Here is a 22,585-nt window from a genome sequence, read left to right on the forward strand (position 1 = left end):
GCGCTATATAAATAAATTTGCCTTGCCTTGCCTTGCCTTGCCTTAAAAGCTGGTGCTATTAATTCCTACAGGTGTTCCATCTTTTCTTGGTTACTTACAACCTCTTCTGTCTGCATAAAAGCAGTGTTGGAACACACTGTGGTACCAGACCCTCATGAGCATCAGGTGAACAGTATTGTTCATGGATTCCATCATTTATTTTTCAACTCAAATTGCTTATTTGTTCTATGCTTTCATTTCAGAGTGCTGTGACACAATAAACTGAATCATTTTCAGTAAAAAACTGGAAAGAGTGTGGTGTTCTAAAACTTTTGACTGGTAGTGTATTTTTAAAGTATTTGCAATAAGTGGCACCCTAGGTAACTGCAGAACATTGTATGTGCTGCATAAAAATGAATACAAAAATTGCAACAGTAATCAATTAGGGTGACAAATGAACAGAATAATATTTCTCCCATTTCTCACACTCCTTGTTCCTCATTTCGATTGTTTAGTATTTTCAGTAACACTTTATTTTAAAGGTAGGGTAGGTGATTTTCAAAAGCTATCATGATTTTGACTGGAACTTCCGCAATGGCTCCATCTTTACCCCCCTCCCCTCTGTGCTCTGTCACACTCACATGCATGCGCACAGCTGCTGCAGAGGAGGAGCTCAGCAACCTAAAAAGTATATCTGGAGAAAATCGCCAACCTAGCTTTACGTTTTATACATAAGGCTGATTTTACACTGTCATTATCTGTCATTAGCATGAATAAGGTGTGAATAAGTGTTGTTTGCTAAATTATGACACCTTTGGCGCTATGTTAGCATTTATTGGGTTAGGTGGAGGGATCTAATGGGGTTAAAGTAATGGAGGGTTAGGGTAACAAACAACACTTAATGACAGCCTTCATGACTCCTTATTCATGCTACTGACAGGTGTCATGTCATAATAATAACAGCATAATGTCAGCCTTATGTATAAAACTTAAAGTAAAGTGTTACTGTATTTTCTCAGTGAACCAATTAGTTGGCCAGAAGAAAGTTGGATACAGACAGGATATATCAGTAAGAAATAGACAGGTTTCTGTTGAAGGCAAGTTAAGCATTGGGCATGAGCAGCTTTCTGTTCATATGGTCTGAAAAGGTCTAAAGTTCAATATTCACAAGTTGTGACAGCGATGATGATGATGATGATGATGATTATGATGATGGGAAGAGTTTCACACTCTTCTTCTGCTACTGCCTGCAACAGAATGCTTCTTTTCAAGGCCGACACGAACAACGATAGAGAGGAGGAGGAATAAAAAAAAAAAAAAGACAACACTGACTACAGATGAGAATAAATCCTACACAAAAATGACTGTTCAGACCAACCTAAGAATATATGACCAGAGAGACAAGCTTTGATGTAAGTTTTTGGTGTACGAAACAGGGGACGGGACCTTGATAAGCAAACTGCTTCTCTCGTCTCCTTTTTCGGCATATACAAAAAAAAAAATGTAAAAAAAAGTGAATGTAACCATGTCGGAAATAAACTGAATAAATAAATAAATGAATAAATAAATTTGCATGTTCTACAGATGTTACACGACAGTGGAAAGAGCAGTTTGCCACAGTTGAAGCACCACAAACAAAACGGCACACATTTTTGCACATTTCCTAATCTCTCTTATTATATTACAGCCTAGTTCTCCTGAACTTCTGGAAAAAAATTTTTTCCAATCTTTAATTGACTTGCTTAAGCTACACTGCTACAGTGTAACAATGTTTACTTTGTTGACAGCGTCACTCAGAGCTATTGGCCAGAGGATGTTTACAGAAGCCAAAGTATTAGGGAGATGTAACATTTGCTTTAATTACCAGCAAAGATAGGGTTGATATAATCTTATCATGTAAAAGTATATATGCATTAGATGTAGGTCAATTTTTGAATTTAATTTTTAAAAAGAAAACGTTGCATATTTCATATTTAGATCACAAGTACAGAAATAGTACTGACATCGACAGTACATCAAAGAAGAGCTGTACCTTTAGGGAAAGTTCACGTTGTCCTCAGCTCCCACTAAGATGAAGTTGTCAAAGTTTCAGATGTTTTTTTTTAACTCTACACTGGGCCTTTGAAGTCCATCTTGGTATGGCAGGGAAATATTTGATGTGTCCTATATCTTTTTGAAAGATATTGAAGTACTTTCCAGGAAACCAGAAACAAAACTTTGAAAATGCTGCTTGGTGCAGCATTTGGATGCTACTGTTGGCCATTTTACTGCAGCTCCATGCTAGGGCTGTGCAACATATTGAGATTTAAGATATATCAAGTTATCTATTTTTGTGCTATAGAAAATTACAATATCATTACAATATAATTTTAATATTATACTGTGTGTATGTATATATATATGTGTATATATATGTGTATATGTATATATATATATTCAATATTATTTTTATTAAAGTGCTTTCACTTCTTCTCAGAACAGCATGAAAAGCACAGTTGGATGGATTTCTGAATATGTCCGAACCTTCCCCTAAACATCCACACTCACTCACACGTGCTGTCTCTTATAGTAGTCTGGTCTGTTAGGGGAAGAATTGTGCAAATTTGTCTACAATCCTGAAATTTGGCGTACTGTACTTGCAGTTTTTGATCTGCTGAATTCAAATCTGGCGGGAGTGGGAGCCTTTTCTCAATGCGGTTGCCATATATTAGACAATTCAAAATGGTGGCCACCCAAATACAGGTTTTTCTGTTACTAGCCAACCAAAAGTCACATAATTAGAATTAAAAACAAATTTCTAAAGTTCTGGACCTCAGGGATTCTAAATATGATGCCAATTGGACAGTAACCTCGACTGACATCGCCATGTTGGAAAATATGACCACCTTTATTTAACAATGAACATTTACTGACAAAAAAAATATTTTTTACAACATGAAAGCCTGACATCCCAGATCAAGGTATCCTTAATTGATCAACAAAGTCAACTGATTTATATGTGCATGTGTAGCATTTTGCATCAGCAAATTTAATTCAATTCAATTCAACTTTATTTATATAGTGCCAATTACAACAAAAGTCAACTCAATGCGTTATCAAAATATAACATTCGTAAACCAAAAACCAACAAATCCATATGAACAAGCATTTAACCATGAATTATTTCTGCTCAGGCTTCATTTAAATTAAAATGATCAGGATTTATATCGTTTTTATTTATTTTTTTATTTTAAGAAAAATATTGAGATATGAGTTTTGGTCCATATTGCCCAGCTCTATTCCATGCACACATGCCCTCCAGCTGAACAAGGAAGACACCTTTAATCTTAGGTCTACACCACAATCAGAACGACTGGATTCCTTTAACATCATAAAACCAGTTTGAGTTACATGAATGGAGCACTTCCTTGAACAATCACTGTCACAGTTGGTCAAACGCCTCCATGTGCTTTTTATTGCATATGCAACTTCTAAATGGCTCCTTATTTCTCTTAGTAAAGTTTACAGATAATAGTCTTTCCCCTGAGCTGTCTTTTTAATAGTTGGTTGACTATCTCTATTAGTTATTTAAAACAGGAGAAATTAGTTGACTTTTTTAATAGCTTTATCAAGAAATGTTTTTTTGGACTGTGAAGGTAATGTTACGGTAATCACCTTTGAACTGAGATGGAGATAAATCTTTTCTTAAATGACGTATTTTTGAAACAATTTGAAACATCTGCATTAACTCTAAAGTTGTACTATATTAAAAAAAAATATCTATGTTAAAACTGCATGCCCTGCTTTCTGTTTTTAAATGCAGGGTGAAAACCTAGAAAGAAAATGGATGACACAACAACTGACAGGGTGCAATTAACTCAGAGTTCAGAATTTGGCTTTTAGTCTCCGATGAAAGCACACGCACTCATGCACTAATTCACATGCCACGCAAACCAGTTCTTGTCATGGCCCTCTGCTTACATCAATGGACAATACGTTGTATTTCCTCGTCATTGTTGTTGCAAGTTTTCCTTGCTACATGTAACTTCTGTGTATCCAAAGTCAATTTACCACGTGAAAGAAGGATAGCTCTTGAGGGAAAACATTGAGACTTTGTTTTGAAGCGTGTCCATTACAGTACTTGCAGTCATCCCTCCACTAACATGTGCCACTCCTGTTGTTAGAGGGTCAGTGTCAGTGTAAAGTGTGTTCACTTTATCAAAGCGACCATAAGGCTTCAAAACACACCAAAAGGTCATTTTCTTTATGAGCACTGCATTAATTTCAGCTTTCTCTTTCTCTGGCCACTTTGTGCCAGATTGAATAGCTTGAAATGAGAGAGCAGAGAATGATTGGAAGAAGCTTTCTGCCCACGAACTTCTTCCCCCTCACTGATATTCACGTCTGAGTAAAGCTGCTCTTCCAACCTCTTTACCTTACACCTCCTTTGACCTTAGCTAAGAGCTTTATGTACGTTTGTATGTGCATTTTGTTTGTTGATGGGTTTACTGGAATAAAAAAACGTCTTTTGCTTTTTTCTTCTGAGTATATAACACACACGCACACGCACATATATTTATATTACAGTTATCGCATGAGAGGGAGTGCTGTTGTGCTGAAATATCAGCACTGGTGTGATTCGGTCTACGGCCTTGTGTCGTAGATAATTCTAGTGTGATATTGCTTTTATACAACAGTTCTACAAGTGCATTTTATTAGTTAACAGTAATAAGTGACAAGAGATTTTGATTACTTTGTTTATTTAATCATTCGGCTCTATCAACAAAAATAGGTCCACAAGTGGAGAGCACACAGTGTACTGCGGTGTAGTAAGTCCACAGTAATTAATGGTATTTAGATCAGCTGTACAGCTGAGTGATATGATCCGTAAGAAGTCCTGGTGCTGTTGTTACTCTATTTCAGCACTCTTGGACTGTCTGTTGTCCAATCAAATGGCTTTGTTGGAACTTACTGTTGTATATATACTGCATATAAAGCAGTATGTATACTGCTTTACATTGGTAATGGATTTTGTATATTTGGTATCTTCAAGTTTTTCTAATAATAATGTTTTGGGTTTTTTGTGTCTTTGTATTTTTTTCCATTTTAATTTTACATAACCAGCGGACTGCAGACTGATGAAGGCCTCCACCTGATGGAGATCCTGGCTCGAAGGGCAAAAATCCAGATGACTGACTTTGCCGAGCTCTCGTATGTATACTGTTTGTTTATATTCACAATTAACTAGTACAGTACCCGTCTGAAGTATGCATTCATGTGGGAGCTTCAGTAGAGTTAATTATGGCCAAATGAGTATGTGTTTGAAGGTTGGATGTACAAACAGGTGTACATACTCTGTACTCTGTAGTGTTATAAAGGGGTTTATTTGTGGGTGCAAAGTAAAATAGTGTGTGTGGTTTCCCTGGTTTAATTCTATGAGACATGAACATGATAAATGTTTGGGGTTTTTATATGTGTATTTGTGTATCTTTCTGTTGTGTTTTTGTGCATTTTTTGTATAAATGTGTTTGTTTTTTTTTTTTACTCATTTTCATATTTTTTGTAATGTATGTTTTTTGGAGTCATTATGTGTATTTTTGTATCTTTCTGTTGTGTTTTTGTATAATTATAGTTTTTTGTTGCCATTGTAGTGTGATTCTGTTGTCATTTTGTGTATTTTTTGTATAAAAATTTAATTTTGTGTATTTTTAAGAATTTCTGTTTTAAATGTGAACTTTTTGTATAAATGTTGTTTAGTTTTTTGTTTTATTTTACACATTTAGTATATTTTTATTATAAATACTGTGTGTGTGTGTGTGTGTGTGTGTGTGTGTGTGTGTGTGTGTGTGTGTGTGTGTGTGTGTGTGTGTGTGTGTGTGTGTGTGTGTGTGTGTGTGTGTGTGTGTGTGTGTGTGTGTGTGTGTGTGTGTGTGTGTGTGTGTGTGTGTGCATCCATCTCCTCCGTGCACCCGCATTGTATTTTTCTGTAATGTATATTTTTTATTCTTTCAGTTGTCTTTTTGTGCATTTTTTGTGTTTTATTTTACTCATTTGGTATATTTTGATTATAAATAAATAAAATACCGTGTGTGTGTGTTCCGTGAAATGTTTGAGACGCTGATAACCAAACTCCATAGCGGTTGTAGCGCCAATCAGAAAAACAACAAAACTGCGCAAAACAGAACGTAAAGCTCCAAACTACATGAGTGAGTAAGTAAATTAAAGTATTATCTACAATTCGGCTATCTTTTTTTCTTTAAGACAAAAATCATTGTTTACCTTCGAACCGAGTGGTCAGAACTTAACTTCCATGCACGGCACCACCGAGAATCTGCAGTTTTCCAGATGGAGTATTGAATGGGTTGAGTTCAATACCGACTCTAGTGAAACAGCGAATTATTGAGCAATTACACGGACAGTTATAAGGTTTAAACAATGTGAGACGTGTCTGCAAAAGACTCACCAGTGGCTGACGGTTTTAAATCATCTATTCAGAGAGCTCCCGTGTTTGAGAAGCTAATGATAGCATGGCACAGGAGGAAGTGGAGGAGGAGTGGCCGCACACGTGACTCTTGCTCGGGTGAGCAGCTGTGCAGTGAAATAGATATAGATGGTGCGCTAGCGCCCCCTCACACCCCGCGGTCAAAAGTTGAATAGGTTTCATTTCGGAGCCGTCCAGAAGTGAAATAAAATTAAAATAAACATTTTGAAATGACCAAATTACTCCAAAATAACAGATACACACACTTGGGGTATTTGGAACCCGTTGACTAAGTTTCAGGTTGAACTCGCACCACGTCTGGGAGATATTTACTCCACCCACACACACACACGCATGCACACATCCACACAGACGTTGCTTGCTTTTATAGGTAGATAAACATCATGGTCTTCCACAGAAGATCATACAATTGAGCTTAATATGTAAATGCACACAAAGTAGCCCTAATGGTTGCACTCTCATCCTTTCAACACTTAAAACCAAAAACTTTGCTTGTAACTTAACTTCTTCAACCTACAGTATGTTTACTGAATAAACCCCCATTTAATCAACAATGAAAAAGAGATCATGTCACTTTAAAGTGTAATGAATGACAATAATTAGAGCTTTAGCTAGTTCTTCCAACACTGTCAGTATAGTAAACATTATCTACAAACCCAAAGCTTTATGTTTGTTCTTCACAGAAAGCTGAAAAAAGAAACGCATTTTCTGTTTCAATAGGGTCTTGGCAACTGTGCTGGAATTGCCTCTGGTTAGGTTTCTTTTTTACTGCAAGACACTCACCCTTTTGTACAAAACAACAAAATAAAAAAAGGTATTTTATTGATAACTTCAAATGCAGCAGCATTTTTAAAAGTATAGCCTTGTCCTTCTTGGACTATAAATGGTGAGAGTGAAGGTTTTTAGATGACTCACATTGTCCATTACACTTTCCTTCCCCAACAACAACCATTATCTACCTGTGGGATCAAGTGGGCGTCGATAATCTCCAAGGTGAGCAACAATATTTTTCTCAGTAGAAGAAAAACCACGCCTGGCTTTTCCACACTAAACCCCCATTGTCACGGATAAAGAACGGGACAGTGGAGATTAGCACAAAGCGTTCATCTCCTAAGTGGAGAAATGGAAAAAAAAAACCAGCTCGTTTTCTTTAGAAACCAAAAATTATTGCCGTAGTTTCATTCTGTCAACATTATTTCCCACACAGACAGCTATGACAGCAAAGGATGCAAATCATTGACGTTAGTGACACAGCTAGAGCTGAGCCAATACTAACAGCAATATTAATATTAGTCAGAGTGAACTCTGTCTGAACCCTCTTTCTGTTATTTTACAAGTGTTTCTCACATTATCTCTTATATTGCTCTTTGCTTTACTTTGTCTTTCTTTCAATCCTCTCCATTTATCATGTCCTTGGATTATTTTTTTGTCACTTTTCTTGTCATGTTGTTTTCTTACCTCACACAGGCAACCTCAGAATATAGTAATTTGTATTCAACATACAGTAAAGTCAGTTTCAAAAGTGTTGTATGCTTCATATTAAAGACTTCTTGTATCTCGCTAACTTTCATTTGGCTCTTTGTCGGAATTTCTCCCAAAACCCCGACAAACTTTTTTTCCAAATTTGAGAGCCTGGCATGTCCACGAGATTGGATGTATAGCAGATTGTTTTGTGTAATCTGAGAGAGTAGGTGGAGCTGTATTACTACACCACATTTAAGTTTCCTATGTCATGTAGTTCCTGAGATATTGATAGCTGAAAATGGGAGAAAAATAAGGACGAGCGAAATTTAACACACACCTCACAAAATTGGCCTTATCTCAAAAAGTTGAATAATCACAAATCAATTGCTAAAAAAATGCTGAATTTTTTGAGACCGAAGTGAGACCGATATGGAATGACCTCCCTGTGTTTTCCGATGTGTAAAGAGCTTTGAGACTAGTCTTATAGTAAAATGCAACACTAACGTGAACTCCACCAATTTACCATTTCACGCAACTGAAAATCTTTTACTGCTCATGTCGGTTAGAATCTGGTGATAGTTTTAAAACATTTACGGTATTTATTACTTTGTATAGTAAGTGCTGTGGTGGTTAATTTGGTGTGAATTCATTCAGTTATGTCTAAAGCAACCTTTAGATTGTGTTAAACTGAGACTAATTGAAAGAGTGTTTATTTGTGTGAATAGTTTGAGTGGTTTGGGGTCGTTTGGTTCACATCACACAACATGCACTCATATACACACTCACACATACACACATATTCGCTCTCTCTCCTCCCTGCTGTCTGTCCCTGTTGTTCGTCCGGCGCCGTGCCGTGATGCTGGGCTTCTGTCGGCTATTGAGTCCCTGGGTGGCCTGCGCTCTTCCACTCATCTAATACACCTTTTGTTTTTGTTGTTCTATTCTGGGAATAAAAGAGGGGAGTTCTGCACACAGGAGAGTGATAGATCGGAGGCAGAGAAAGCAAGAGAGCAAAACAGAGTAAAGGATGATTGACAAAGTCAGGGGTCTCTATTGTTGTCAGCAACGTGAACGCCCAGCAGGGGGAGCTGGCTAGACAATTTGTCAGAGGCGCCATTGCTTGTTTTCCAAGACCGCCTGACTCCTCGCTACAGTGACGACTGCTGTCCTCTTCATCAGAGCCCAAAAACAAAAGCCATAGAATTGCACACACCCACCTGATTTACATCCAACACATCAACAACTTGGTTAAAAACACCAAAAATACATTTCTTGCAAATCAAATTTTTTAGCGAGAGATAAGTGTAATCACTCATCTTTACTTGTTTATTTCCTATTAGAAAAGATCACATTTAATAATTAAAATATAAAAAGCACAAAACCATTGTTGGATTATTTTTTAAACATGTTTCTCCTCATTGAGGAAATCTAGTTGAATTAAAAGAATATCGGCCTACAGTGATGAAAACATCTGCTGTTTACAAGTTTGTGAGGCCAATGTTTCTAATTGTTATGTATTGTTTAAACTCATGGGATTTTTCACTTTTGAGTGTTTTTAATGCTTATTTTACCATTAATGTGCATTAAGTGGATCTTAAAGGTGCTATAAATATACAAGTAGTTATTATCATTAAAAATGAAACTATAACTCTAAATTAAGGCTGCATGATTTTTGCTGAAAAACTTGATTTTTGATTTTGATTATTTGTAAATATCAGCAAATACAATATCAGCAAATATCAGCAGAAATGTATTCTCGCATCTGTAATCCTTTTGCTGGTTTTCCTTTGCCCCACCCCGCATAGCACCAACACACACTGCACACAGTGTTTTTGTTTGAAGTGGTGACCATTTTAACTGGTGACCAACTTTCGTTAGCGGCACTAGCTTCTGCAGATGTCATAAAAACATATAACCAGTGTAAAATTCAGGTTGCAAAGGAAACACAATGTAGCCAGAATATTTTGTGACCACGTTTACATAAATATATACAAATGCTCGACTCTTTATGTTCACAAATACTTTTTTCTTCTCGTAGAATACATTTTTGGTCATGTTTTGTAGACAAGATTAGCGACAAGTTGTGCCATCTCAGATTTTGTCCCCTGCATTTTATTTAAAATTTATATTTGACAAGGTGAAAATATAGAATCCAGTTGTTTAAGATTGTGTATTGTTTCATTTTCAAAAAGTTCAATAATCAAAAATTAAAAAATATTTATTTAATCCGTTTTTTTTTTTGTTTTTTTTTAAACAATTACTTGACATTTCAGGCGACCACATTTAAACTCAAGGTGACCCCACATGGGATCCCGACCCCAAGGTTGAAAAACACGACTTCCACACTAGAACAGTTGTTCTCAAAGTTTTTTGGCTCAAGTACCCCCTTATTTCTAAATCCAAGTACCCTCTTTGTCTGGACATTTTGCTTAGAAAACTATTTAAACACAACTATAGAACATATTGATAGAATGAACAAGCGATAACACACATTTTAAAGAATATCATTTTGTAAATAAGTTGAAAGAAACAGTATTTAATGCAGTATTTGCCAACCTTTTTTTGGATCGTGACCCCATTTTATCAAGAATTTCTGGTGACCCCAGATGTATTTTTCTTTTCTAGAATTATTTTTTGATCTTGTTTGAGCTCAGATGTATTTTTTATTGCATTTTAGTTGAACTAGATTTATATTTCACAAATTAAAAGTATAGAAATACAGTTGTTTTAAATTGTGTTTAAAAGAATAAAAATTAAAACATTTTAAAAATCTATTCTAATTTTTCAGAAATTCCAGGCAACCCCACATGGGGTCCTGACCCCAAGGTTGAAAAATGCCAATGTAGTGGTTCCTGAATAGATTTATTTCAATAGTATTTATCATTTCTGGTCATCTCACGCCTGAGGTGGGACTGACACTTTATTTATTAATTTTCTACTTTTTCTCTCTCGAGTACCCTTTTTAGTGCAATCTTCTGCGCTAGAAGATGGAGTGAAGTCAGGGGATGAAACATATCTACAGAGACCTGCAACGTAATGACTTTAGTAAAAAAAATAATGAAATTCCTTTTTTTATGTTTAGTTTGACTGGCTACATAACAATTAACATTCTGTTATAAATTTAAAAAAAGAATATGTTTCTCTGGTTTTCATTCTAGCTATTCCCAATCTCAGACTAGATGATCTACCCCTTCATCCATTTACAAAGCAGCGACGCCACAGGCACCTCAACCCCACAGCTCAGCTCAGCATCTGCAGATTAGCATAGTGCAACAACAAAAGTATCTGTGAACAAAGTAGTTAGTGACCTGTGCAACCCCAGATACCGACAAAAACAACAAAGCTTCCCCTTTCTAATAGTTTCCTCCTGGGGGGGCACAGTCAGAGAGTAGTTGCGGTTCAGTCAGCCTGCAGCAAAAAACTTCCACACTGGCAACGTTTGAATCATGAGCCTACACATGTACACACACACACACGGAGCAATTCAGTAATGATTAGATAATACAGACGGCGAGTATTTTGACTGAAAAGGCCTTGGAAATGGTTTTAGTCACTGTCGTGTCCTAGTAGTAGAAAAGGGCAAAGCGGCGAGTGGGAAGGAGGCATAGATGTGGGTGGCTTTGCAGAGCGTTTGATTCTAGCCTGCCGCTGTACAATGGCGGCTGTTGGGTAACATCAATACTTTTTTTACCCTGTTATTCAGTAAGAATTTAGATTTAAATTTTTTTGACACGCAAAGTTTATTTAGGGAGTGTATGTGTCAGTGCTTTAGGTTCATTCCAATAAACTGCCACTGGGGGGAGAGGGTGAGCCTGCACCGGCTGAATGAATGGGAGGACCAGGAGGGTGTTGATGAAGATGTGAACTTACACGGGAAAGAGAGTAAATCATTGCCTCGCTTTGATTATTTCAGCTTCTCCTGTTTTACACCATGCATTAGTAAGTTCACCGTTCAGTTATAAACAAACTAAACAATGAAAAAAACCTGTCTTGCTCCTCAATGTCAAATGATCAAGAATTTTACATTTCGAGATTTTATGATAAATCCAGTGGATCTTCTGTTTTTTTAAATGTAAATTGTCTTCTGCATGCAGTTATCAACTGAATGAACAAATATGGCTAATTTTAGTTGAGGGGCCAAATACGGACCGGTTTAAGCTCAAGTTGGCTGAAGACTATAGGTGTAAAAAGAGCAAATTCAACAGTAATGTGCGCTGGTTTGCACTTTTACGTATGAATGATAAAGTGTATTAATCCCTACAGGATCTTCACTTCAATTTCCCTGATTTTGGGAATTTGGGGGAAATTTCATCTAATAATTTGAGGAAAATTTGGATTTTGGAAAACTTGAGGGTTCTTAAAACAATTTAAGAATAAAATTGACTGCAAATATTGTGAGTTTTAATTTATTTTGTTGTATTTGGAGGATTAGTTGGTAATTTACAAAATGTTTCATGTTTTGTTTATTGTTTTTATTTTCTCGAAGGGCCAGATTTGCTCCCCGGGCCTTGAGCTTGACACGTGTGAAGTATGACATTACACATTTAAATCTAATTCATTAAAGATCATTTGATTTGATGTAAGTAATACAAATCAATGGTAAACTGTAGGAGGTTGGATAATGTATAGACAAAAGTGATTTACATTTTGGAGAAGCACTTCCAGTCAGCTTTAACTAAATCCAAATTTGGATTTAGTTAAAGCAGAACTAAGTAACTTTTTTACCTTGATAAATCATTTTCATAGTCCCTGTGAGGGTAATACAAGTGTTTATGGGGTGATTGGGGGGTCTTTTATCTCTCCCTGCTGTCTCTGGCCAGAAATCAGCACTTGCAACTTTCCTGCCTCCGACCCGGTGGCAAGACGTACTGCTTTACGGCAGCCCAATACAAACTAATGCCAGATTGTCTACTCAAACTTATATCATGGTGGAGCCAGCAAAAAAGGCAGAGAAGACCTTTTTTTGAGGAAAGGAGCAACTCCATGCACTGTTGTCGCGGCAACAGGCACGCACACACACTCGCAACCCAGTACTCCATCAGGCAGCACACACACAAGTATCTATCTATTTATCTACTGTATCTATCTCTCCATCCATCCATTTTCAGAGCTGCTTTGTCAGCACACAAAAAAACACATCACACACAGATTTCCACACTCCCTTCCATCTTACTCCCACATCATTCATTAATTTTACTTGTCTCTCTTCCTCATACTGTTCACATGGCCACATGGGACTATATGTGTGAAAGCACCCTTAGTGTCACTGTTGTATTAGGATTTTTCAGTGATCGGTTGCAGTGTTTATGACAGTGACATAACCAAAAGGGACCTTTAAGCGGAGCGCTAAGCGCAAGTTACTTTGCTTTAAACTGTAAATATTAATTTATGAGTTATTTTTCAATTTATTCAATTATTTTTTTCCTTTACTATTATGAATTTTATATTTTGATAGTGTTATGAGATGACCTTTGTTGTAATTTGCGCCATATAAATAAAGATTGATTGAATTAGGCACTCTGCTCAGGTTTTAAATTCAATATACAATATATACAGCCCCAGCTACAACAGTTATCTCATTGTATGTTTGTTGCTTTACACAAAATGCATAGTAGTGTCATTGTTTTCATTATCTTCACTACACTGTTATAGATGAAAACTTTGAGATAAAAAGTCACATGAACCTCCTCAGAATGTTTGTGTGTGACATACAGAGTACTAAAATAGCTCTAAGGCATCTTACATGTACACAGTTTGATTGACAGCTGCATCTGCTTAGGACAAAAAGCTTATATAACACTACAGGAAGTGCAAATACATTCTAGGGACCAGGTTATTATTAAAAATGGGCTTCAGAATCCATGTGTTTGTTGGTGGAGCTGCTCTAGGTGGCAGAGGTGAATAGATGGGTGCATGATCAGCTCAGACATGAGTGATTTCCCCTCCTATCACACACGGGGTCTTTGCCTGTGCTCGTTGATTAATCACTTCATAGACGTGACAAATATATGAAGCTCGTGCCTTAAAGGTGAAGTTATGGTCAGAAAAATGAGCTGATTTGTTGTTGTGTGGCAGCTCAGAAAAGATGAAGGCATCTGGACTTCATGGCTGCATTATTTTATACTCGTGTGAAATTCCAAAACAATGTTTGTTAAGCAAACATGCTGTAGAATTACACACTTATCGCTAGAAAAAATATTCATATTCACATTTCTGTCATGCCACTTTAATATACAGCAACACACAGGTGGTGCAGTGCATACATATATATTTAATAATATATAACAGTCTTAATTGCACAAAAAAAACAGAAACATTTTGAAGTGTAAAAAGAACAAATTAGTAAATATCAAGATCTGCCCATCCAAAGCAGAGATGGACTGCTTTTACAACAGCAGGGGCGGGGCCACAAATATGTGAATGTCTGATCTGAGGGCCACATTATGAACACATTATGATTTAGAATAATGACCAATCTGAGCATTACTTTAAGAAAAAACTAATCACTACAGTGATTCCTCTGCCCACAAACAACTGATTTGCTGGGTCCCCCATTGTTGTCATTTTGTGTATTTTTATTGCCATTCTGTATTTTTTGTCTATTTTATATTATATAATTAATTACATTTTTGTGTCCTGTGTTTTTCTGTATTTTTCTGTCTTTTACTTGTGTTTTTCAGTAATTTTGTTCATTTTGTGTTTACGTACTTTGTATACTTTTCTGTTATTTTTGTGTGTTTTTTTGAGTCATTTTTGTTGTTCTTTAGCAGGGTTTTTTGTCAACCTTTTCTGCATTTTTCTGTAATTATTGTATATTTTTGGAGTTGTTTTGTATACTTTAGTTATTTTGTGTATTACATCATTCATTTTGAGTGTTTTTGGAGTCATTCTGTGGGTTTTTGCTGTTTGTATGTGTGTTCTGAATCATGTTCTGTATTTTAATGTCTTGTGTGTTTCAGTAATTTTGTGCATGTTGTTTTGTCATTTTGAGAATTTTTGTTTTTCTTTTGTGGGGGTTTTGTCATCCTTTTGGGCATTTTTCTGTAATTTTTTGGAGTCATTTTGTGTATTCTGTAAAAGAAACAGACACACAGTTGGCAAACCGCACCCATAAAACAAAGTGAGCTGTTCAGGATGAAACCAATGTGAGTGCATTATGACTGTAGTGCTCTCTCTCTCTGCTGGCAACATTAGGAACGGACCTGCTTTGTTAATGATGTCCTCATATTTTAAAACAGCATTGTTTGAGTAGCTGGCTCCTCCTAAAGCTGCACACAATGTGTCCTGGAGGGGGACCTGGTAATATATCTTCCTGCGGGGCTTTGAGTCTGAATTACAGCAGGAAAAACAAAAGGTTAATCACATTAGGGAAGCCCAGTTGTGCTTCTGACCACCCAGCTTCTCCTCCCAGTGTTTCAATTCAAGCTTCTTTATTGGGCATTAATGTTTAAGGATCAGGAGGGAAGCAAAAAAAAAACACTTTAAACTTGCCTCTCTCTTTATCTGCTTTTATTGTCTTGATGTTTTTGCTTTATTTGTCTTCTCCATGATGGATTTGTATTTGTCAGGATAATATGCATTGCAGTCCCCTGCGATGAATCAAAATGTAAAACCATTAGGCTGCTCATCTGAGAATTACGTGTTGACCCTTTTTTATATATATATTTCTTTGCGCTCTTAAGCGCTGGTGGGCACATTACATTGAGATTCAAGAGGTTATCTCGACGTGGTGATTGGAATTGCAATTGCCTTAAGGATGGTCACAGGTTAAAGCTTCTATTTTTTTTTTTTATCAAGCTTCATGTATGGCTGAGCTTTAATGAGCAAGACTGTTTTTTTCACTGCAGTGGGAAAAACAACACTTTGGCACTAGATGAAATAAATTCTGAGAATGTCTTTTGAAACATGTGCGTGTGTGTGTGTGTGTGTTACAGGGTGGTGGGCCCGGCTGTGACCTTCAAAGTGAGCCCAAACACTCAGAACATCAGCACCGCAGATGTGGCCAACGTGGCTGGTAGGTTCTCCTCGGATGAGTGATGTTGTCTTTATAGTGACAGAGAAAAAGACAAGCCATTATCATTGGGTGGCTGCTGCACCTGGGGCCCCACTTTTCAGAATGTATGACTCTTCTGTTTAGATGTTTTTTTCATCCTCGTTTTTTCTCTCTCTCTGTCACTTGCCATACCCACACAAACACCTGATGGCACGTCAATCTTTTCTTTTTTGGTTTGGCTCAGTTTTGTGTTTTGCACTCATTTTGAAAATAAGCTACGGATCTTAAAACACTCGTGTTGAATTCTGTGATACAAATCATGTAAGTGTTAGACTAAAAAGTTTTTTACGTTATCGTTCAATGATTTACACAAACATTACGGGTAGGAAGAACGGGACTTACACTTACCAAAGATTTATTAGTTCAAATCCTGCTGATGGTGGTTGAGTCGAGATGCACAATTGAAAGCCATGTTGACCTCACAGTCACTTACGCTGTGGACCCATGAAAGCAAACAGTAGAGGCCTCTGAGGATGACTGACGGTTAGCAGTTGAAACATGTCAGGAGATCCAAGTAAATTTCCTGAAAAAAAAATGAATAAATGAAACCAACACATTATTTAAAAAAAGGGAGACAAAAAATAGCCGCAAGCGGCGATAAACGGCCTTCTCCAATTTGCACCGCCTTCGGCGATCTGCGTCGCCTTTGCCGTGCCGCCTTCTTTGTGCCATACCAGCCTGTCATTACCCGATCTCGTTAGATCTCAGAAGCTAAGCAGGTCCGGGCCTGGTTAGTAGTTGGATGAGAGACCACTGAGAATTCCAGGTGCCACAGTGGGGGACAGTCGCTCCAGTGGTATCTGTCATTGTGTCCTTGGGCAAGACACTTCACCCACATTGCTTAGTATGAATGTGTTGGTGCTGGTCGGAGGGGCCGATGGCGTCTATGGCAGCCTCGCTTCCGTCAGTCTGCCCAGGGCAGCTGTGGCTACAATAGTAGTTTACCACCACAAAATGCAGAATAATGCCTTAATTCTGTAAAACGCTTTGAGTGTCTATGATAAAGCGCTACATAAAATCCAATGCATTATTATTATTATTATTGTAATACAACAGTGAATTTTATACTATCAATGCATTATTATTGCTTTGTTTAGACAGAAATGTACTATTGAGATATAAAATTAGACATATTTATGATTTTTATTGTTGTACTAACACATCCAAGAACAATGCTGGAGTTGTGATGGGAGTCATAGCTATCATATTTTGTTCAAGAAGATGATGACATTTGCCTTTAGACTATCATCCAATTATTAATTTTTCAATTGTACAATACTGCCCAAACCCAATACACTGAAGACATTTACTAACAGCGTACATAGAGTGAACAAGAATAGGATCCAGCTACCCCAGCCGCATCTTACACTGACTTTTCTGTACAAACATGCACCTGAGTTCAGGAGCAAGTCCGCATTATTTGCATACAAACAGGTTATCATTGGCTCCCAGTGGTTTCCAAAGAGGCATGCATGTGGCGGGGATTGCAGGGCGGGTCGATGACGTAGAATGAGCAAAATCCTCCAGCTCTGGTCGTCCTGACCAAGCCTAGCATCAACATCAGGAGATGGGTCCTGACACTGCTCCTGACAGAGGTCCTAGTGGCATTGAAGGATGGGTCAATTGCAGAGGACAAATTTCCCTACGGGGACAATAAAGTACACTTTACACCTGTGGTGTTTCATACAAAGCCCTGAGGAAGACTCCTAGGAAACGCGTTGGTGTGATAAAAAGGCTTAACTTTCAAACAGAGTGCCTTGGAACTTTTATCTCGTTTTCAACTCAATGCTATGCCCTAAAAGGACTTTGAAGAGGACCTGTTCTAAAACATGCTATCTGTGATCCGTGTGAGCTCTCCAAGCTTCATATTTTGTCTACCTTACACCTGTGTTTTAAAACACAGTTCAAAGTGACAAGGGAGCCTGCATTTATCATCTATCAGGTCAATCACATGTTGCCCGTTTTGTTCTACTAAAGCCAAAGGAGTGAGGACTTTAAATTTCACACATGTATTTAAGTCTGCATGTGGTGTTAGAATGTAAGGCAAGGCAAGGCAAATTTATTTGTATAGCGCATTTCATACACAAGGCAACTCAATGTGCTTTACATGATAAAACATTCAATCGTTTAAAATCAATATGAACAATTAAAATCATCAGTAAAATCAATTAAAATCATCAGTAAAATCAATTAAAATCATCAGTAAAATCATCAACAAACACATGACATCAACAACATGACCAAAAATCTCTCTCTCAATCATACGCAGTAGAGAAAAAAAGTGCCTTTAACTTTGATTTAAAAATGTTAACATTGGATGCTGACTTCAGCTCTGCTGGCAGTTTGTTCCACTTCTTTGCAGCATAACAACTAAAAGCAGCATCGCCATGTTTTCTGTAAACTCTGGTCTCCACTATCTGACCTGTGTCCATAGATCTGAGAGACCTGCTGGGTTCATACCTGACTAACATGTCACTGATGTATTCTGGACCAAACCCATTCACAGATTTATACACCAGCAGCAGAACTTTAAAGTCTATTCTGAGGCTGACTGGGAGCCAGTGTAAAGACTTTAAAACTGGAGTAATGTGTTCTGACCTCTTTGTTCTGGTTAAGACCTGAGCTGCAGCGTTCTGAACCAGCTGTAGCTGTTTGATGCTCTTTTGGGGGATTCCTGTCAGAAGACCATTACAATAGTCCAGTCTGCTGGAGATAAAAGCATGGACCAGTTTCTCCTGATCTTTCTGAGCCATTAAACCTTTCACTCTGGAGATGTTCTTTAGGTGGTAGAAGGCTGTTTTTGTGATAGATTTGATTTGACTGCTGAATGTAAGATCTGAGTCAATCAGAACACCAAGGTTTTTGACTTGGTCTTTAGCTTTTAAAGATCGAGACTCAAGATGTAGATGTAGTCAACCACAGTCTTTCCTCTGACAGATACAGAAGTAGAATTGTCATTACCTGGGATTACCTTTTAATTCACAACATTTCTAGGAGTAGTAGTGGTAGTAGTAGTAGCAGCTCCAGGAGGAATGTGTTAAACTTTGAGCTGACGATGTTCAAGATTTGGCCAATTACTCATTAACACAAAATGGAGAGTATCTCGATACAAAATAACACGATAACATTTTTTTTTTTTTTTTAAATGTGTCTCATTGCTTCTTCATTCACTTCTCTAGATGACCTCCAGCGATTTTGAGCCCGTCAGCGAAACTCTAGGAGGAGTGCGTTAAAATACGTTGCCCCATATTAAATTCTCTATATGGGATGCAAGCTCAGGCTTGATCACCCTGTAGCTGGCCACCTTTAATGAGGATGTCTAGTGTGTAAAAGACTGAAACACCCCCTTATTCAAAGGAACACTATGATGCGTCTCAAATTTAGAATCCTTTCCATGTCTGAGAAACAGCTCCCACTCTACAAACGGTAAATGTCATGTGACTACTATCTTTTGGCACAAAGGACACCTGATTTAAAAATTATTGAAAAATACGCCTTGACTAAAGTATGGATGATAGTTTATCATAGTAAAAGCCAATTTCTAATAAGAGGTAGAAAAAAATCCTAAAGGAAAAATCTTTAAAAATTTGGAGATAAATTAGGAAAATGATCATAACCAATATTTAAAAAGGATTCTGAGAAAAGTGGATCCAACCTTTTTGTAATGATCTTTAGTGATTTTTCTCAGTTGGCTATTTAGAGATTGGCTTTAAAGATCCTGCTGCTTCAAGCTGTCCTGTCACACACAGAAGGACTCTCTAATAATCTTTCACCACATACTCGAGCAGCGGGCACTTTGTGAAAGTGTGTGGGAGCATGTGTGCATGAGCACCTTACAATGGGCTGCAGCGCAACTCACTGTAATGAGGCGAGGGTGTTGATGAAGTGTGGAATAAAAGAAAGGAGGAATGTTTGCCATTAGCCAAGCTGTCACTCATGAGAGCGAGTGAGAGAGTTCTTGATTCTCATGGGTTTTAATTCACACACATACACACACACACACACACGGTCATCCAATCGATTCTTACCTGTGTACGTGTTACATTAGAAAGTTTGGAGCTCTCCCCACCCCACATGCCCTCCACAACCATCTTTGCAAGGTTACCGATGAGCCTGATTTGTTGCTAACATTTAGGTGGACACCCTCAAAATTAAACACAGCATCCTCTCAGATGGACTATAAAAATGTGCACTGGCCATCTTTAAATTGTTCCTCATATTCAACTAGAATATCAATCATCCCAAAGTGTAACAGTTTGCCCCCACCCTCCCTCTGCCAGGCTGTAGAGCTTCTCTGAAACATTAAGCTTTATGCAACCAATGTGAGGACATCAATGTATCATTGTTTATGGTTACCCAGGAGCAGAGTGGGTATCTCACTGCCTCTTTTAGTGTTTAACACTTTAGAGAGGTGCTTTAAAAAAATTTTTTTCATTTGTCCTCCCTTTGAAAACACAGGTGCCAGAGTAATTTGAGGTGCTCTTGAACTATGTTGGTTTACACTGAAAAAGAACTGAATAATTGAACATACATCAGAGAAATATAGATCATACTTGCAAATAAGGATTAGAATATTACTAGGCACTGTTATTGTAGTACAGAATATTCCTAGAGGTTAAGATTAACATTGCAGGGGTATTGATGTTTAAGCTGTGCTGACATAAACTCCCTTTCTCTCTGTTGGGAGTTTGCATGTTCTCCCTAAGCATGGGTGGATTACATGTAATTTTTGTTACAACTGCTCTGCTCACGTGACAAAAGAACATGCAGGGTAGACCACTTGTGAGCAAGTTTACCAAAAAAGTGACATTTATATTTTAAAGCAGCATAGGGCAGCATTTGTGAGAAAATAAACATTCATTTGAAGTCTTTTAATGCTAATGGGTAATGAAGCACTCAAAACCAAAAAGAATGAGCCCACACACATTTCTCTATTGCCTTGAACAGACTGTCTGATGCATTTTGTTCTGCAATTCCGGGCCCGAATTTCCTGCGTAGTCCTGCGGATGTGACATCAAATGACGCTGTTGCAGGTTCTCGATGGCTTGGAGACTGGAAGAAGACGTGCGAGATGGACCAAACTACTGTTTGGTTCTGCAGAGGTCTTGCAATAAACGACAGTTAAAACTTATTTTTTTCATCATACAATTGTTGCGTTTGTTTTAGTGGTAAGCCTGCTTTTATTAACAAACAGCTGTTAATGTCAACATCAGATCAGTGCATGGGATAACAAGCGAACGTCAAACACATACAGGTGCGCAGTACGCGCAAAAGACCACAGAGATTGCATAATATACGTATCAAAGCCATGGGTAATCCATGTTCTTGCGCAGAAAAAGGATTGTGGCATCAAGGCTGGATGGCTTCATAGCTCCTCCTCTGCTTGATGGTCCGCGCTGAAGCTGCGCTCACTGCTACGGCTGCTGCTGAAGGAATGGAAAGAACATTGTGCGCAAGTACATTATGTGACTGACCCCGATCACCAGTTTCAATTATATTTCCGAACCCGACCTGACTCATTGGGCTTCAGTCGGGTATCCGTCCTCCAGTCACAGTATCAGCTGCGGTGCGAATTCATGCGCCCCGAGCCGGCTTGACTGATGACTGCAGTTACACTAACAACCGTCGTGTCACTATGGAGTCTTATTTCTCCTTTAAATGACAATAAGCAAAAAAATATAAATTTGGTCAGAACTAAAAAAAATGGAAAAATGAAGATGCAGTGTAAAGAAAAGCAAAAAGTCCAAGAAGGTGCCAGTCTGGAGGGAAAGAACTGCCTGTGTTAGCAGGTCCACTTTCATGCCCAACACAGGCTAATTAAGCCAATCAGCTCTGTGCATTGAGCATGAGCCCACCACACTGGCAAGGTTGTAACATTCTCTAATGTGCAGTATATTAGGTTCAATATAGTTTCTGCACTGGCTCAAGAGTGAATGTTAGTGTGGTTAAGTCTCTGGGGTGGAGAGTCTGGTTGGTTCCAGCAGAGCCCTGTGAGACTGCTGGTTAATCATTCAGGAGATATGTATGTATGCATGTTTCCTTTCCCCTCTGACCTCGCTCTGCCGCCGCAATGCATTATGGTACTTGTACTTTACTCTGAAAATGTCCGCTACAGCAACCAAAAAACTTAATTCTAAGCGCAATGGCTCATTATTTTATACTGTGACATAACCACGACAATATCGAGGCACTTTTATTACCGTGGTATCGCAATATCATCAATATTGTGACATTCCTAATAGATACTGTAGATGGATGGATATTTGTGTGTGTGCTGCCTGCTGGAGTGCTGGGTTGTGAGTGTGTGTGCCTGCCTGTTCTTGTGGCGACAGTGTGTGTGATTGCTGTGTACCGTCACTGAGCTGTCATATAGTTGCTTTGTCACAATTGCACTTCAACTTAAAGTCCTATATTTGGTCCTGTGTGCTTTCTCACATGGTTCAAAAGCACACCATGCTTTGCTTGAGGCGAACTGAGACCCACATTTTATAGAGGACCAGAGTTTGCTTGTTAGCTTCATACCAGAGTTGAAGTGAGCTTTCACATATTGCAAGACTGGATTTTCCGAGGAAGCGAAGCATGGTGCAGAGCAAAGAGGTATGTGTGAA

General features: G+C 37.9%; 1 protein-coding gene and 1 pseudogene across 1 annotated transcript in view; both read left to right on the forward strand.

Annotated features, from left to right (window-relative positions):
- The window catches only part of LOC114479188 (receptor-type tyrosine-protein phosphatase N2-like), a 169,016-nt gene that overhangs the window by 42,077 nt on the left and 104,354 nt on the right, over nucleotides 1-22,585 (forward strand). Inside the window, exons 10-11 of the mRNA XM_028472730.1 lie at nucleotides 5,083-5,169; nucleotides 15,859-15,938. Of these exons, the coding sequence (XP_028328531.1) occupies nucleotides 5,083-5,169; nucleotides 15,859-15,938 (167 nt within the window). The remainder of the gene's footprint in view (nucleotides 1-5,082; nucleotides 5,170-15,858; nucleotides 15,939-22,585) is intronic.
- Nucleotides 16,639-16,755, forward strand: LOC114479899 (uncharacterized; annotated as a pseudogene).

The sequence above is a fragment of the Gouania willdenowi genome, chromosome 17, assembly GCF_900634775.1.
Source record: "Gouania willdenowi chromosome 17, fGouWil2.1, whole genome shotgun sequence".
Classification (NCBI taxonomy): Eukaryota; Metazoa; Chordata; class Actinopteri; order Blenniiformes; family Gobiesocidae; genus Gouania; species Gouania willdenowi.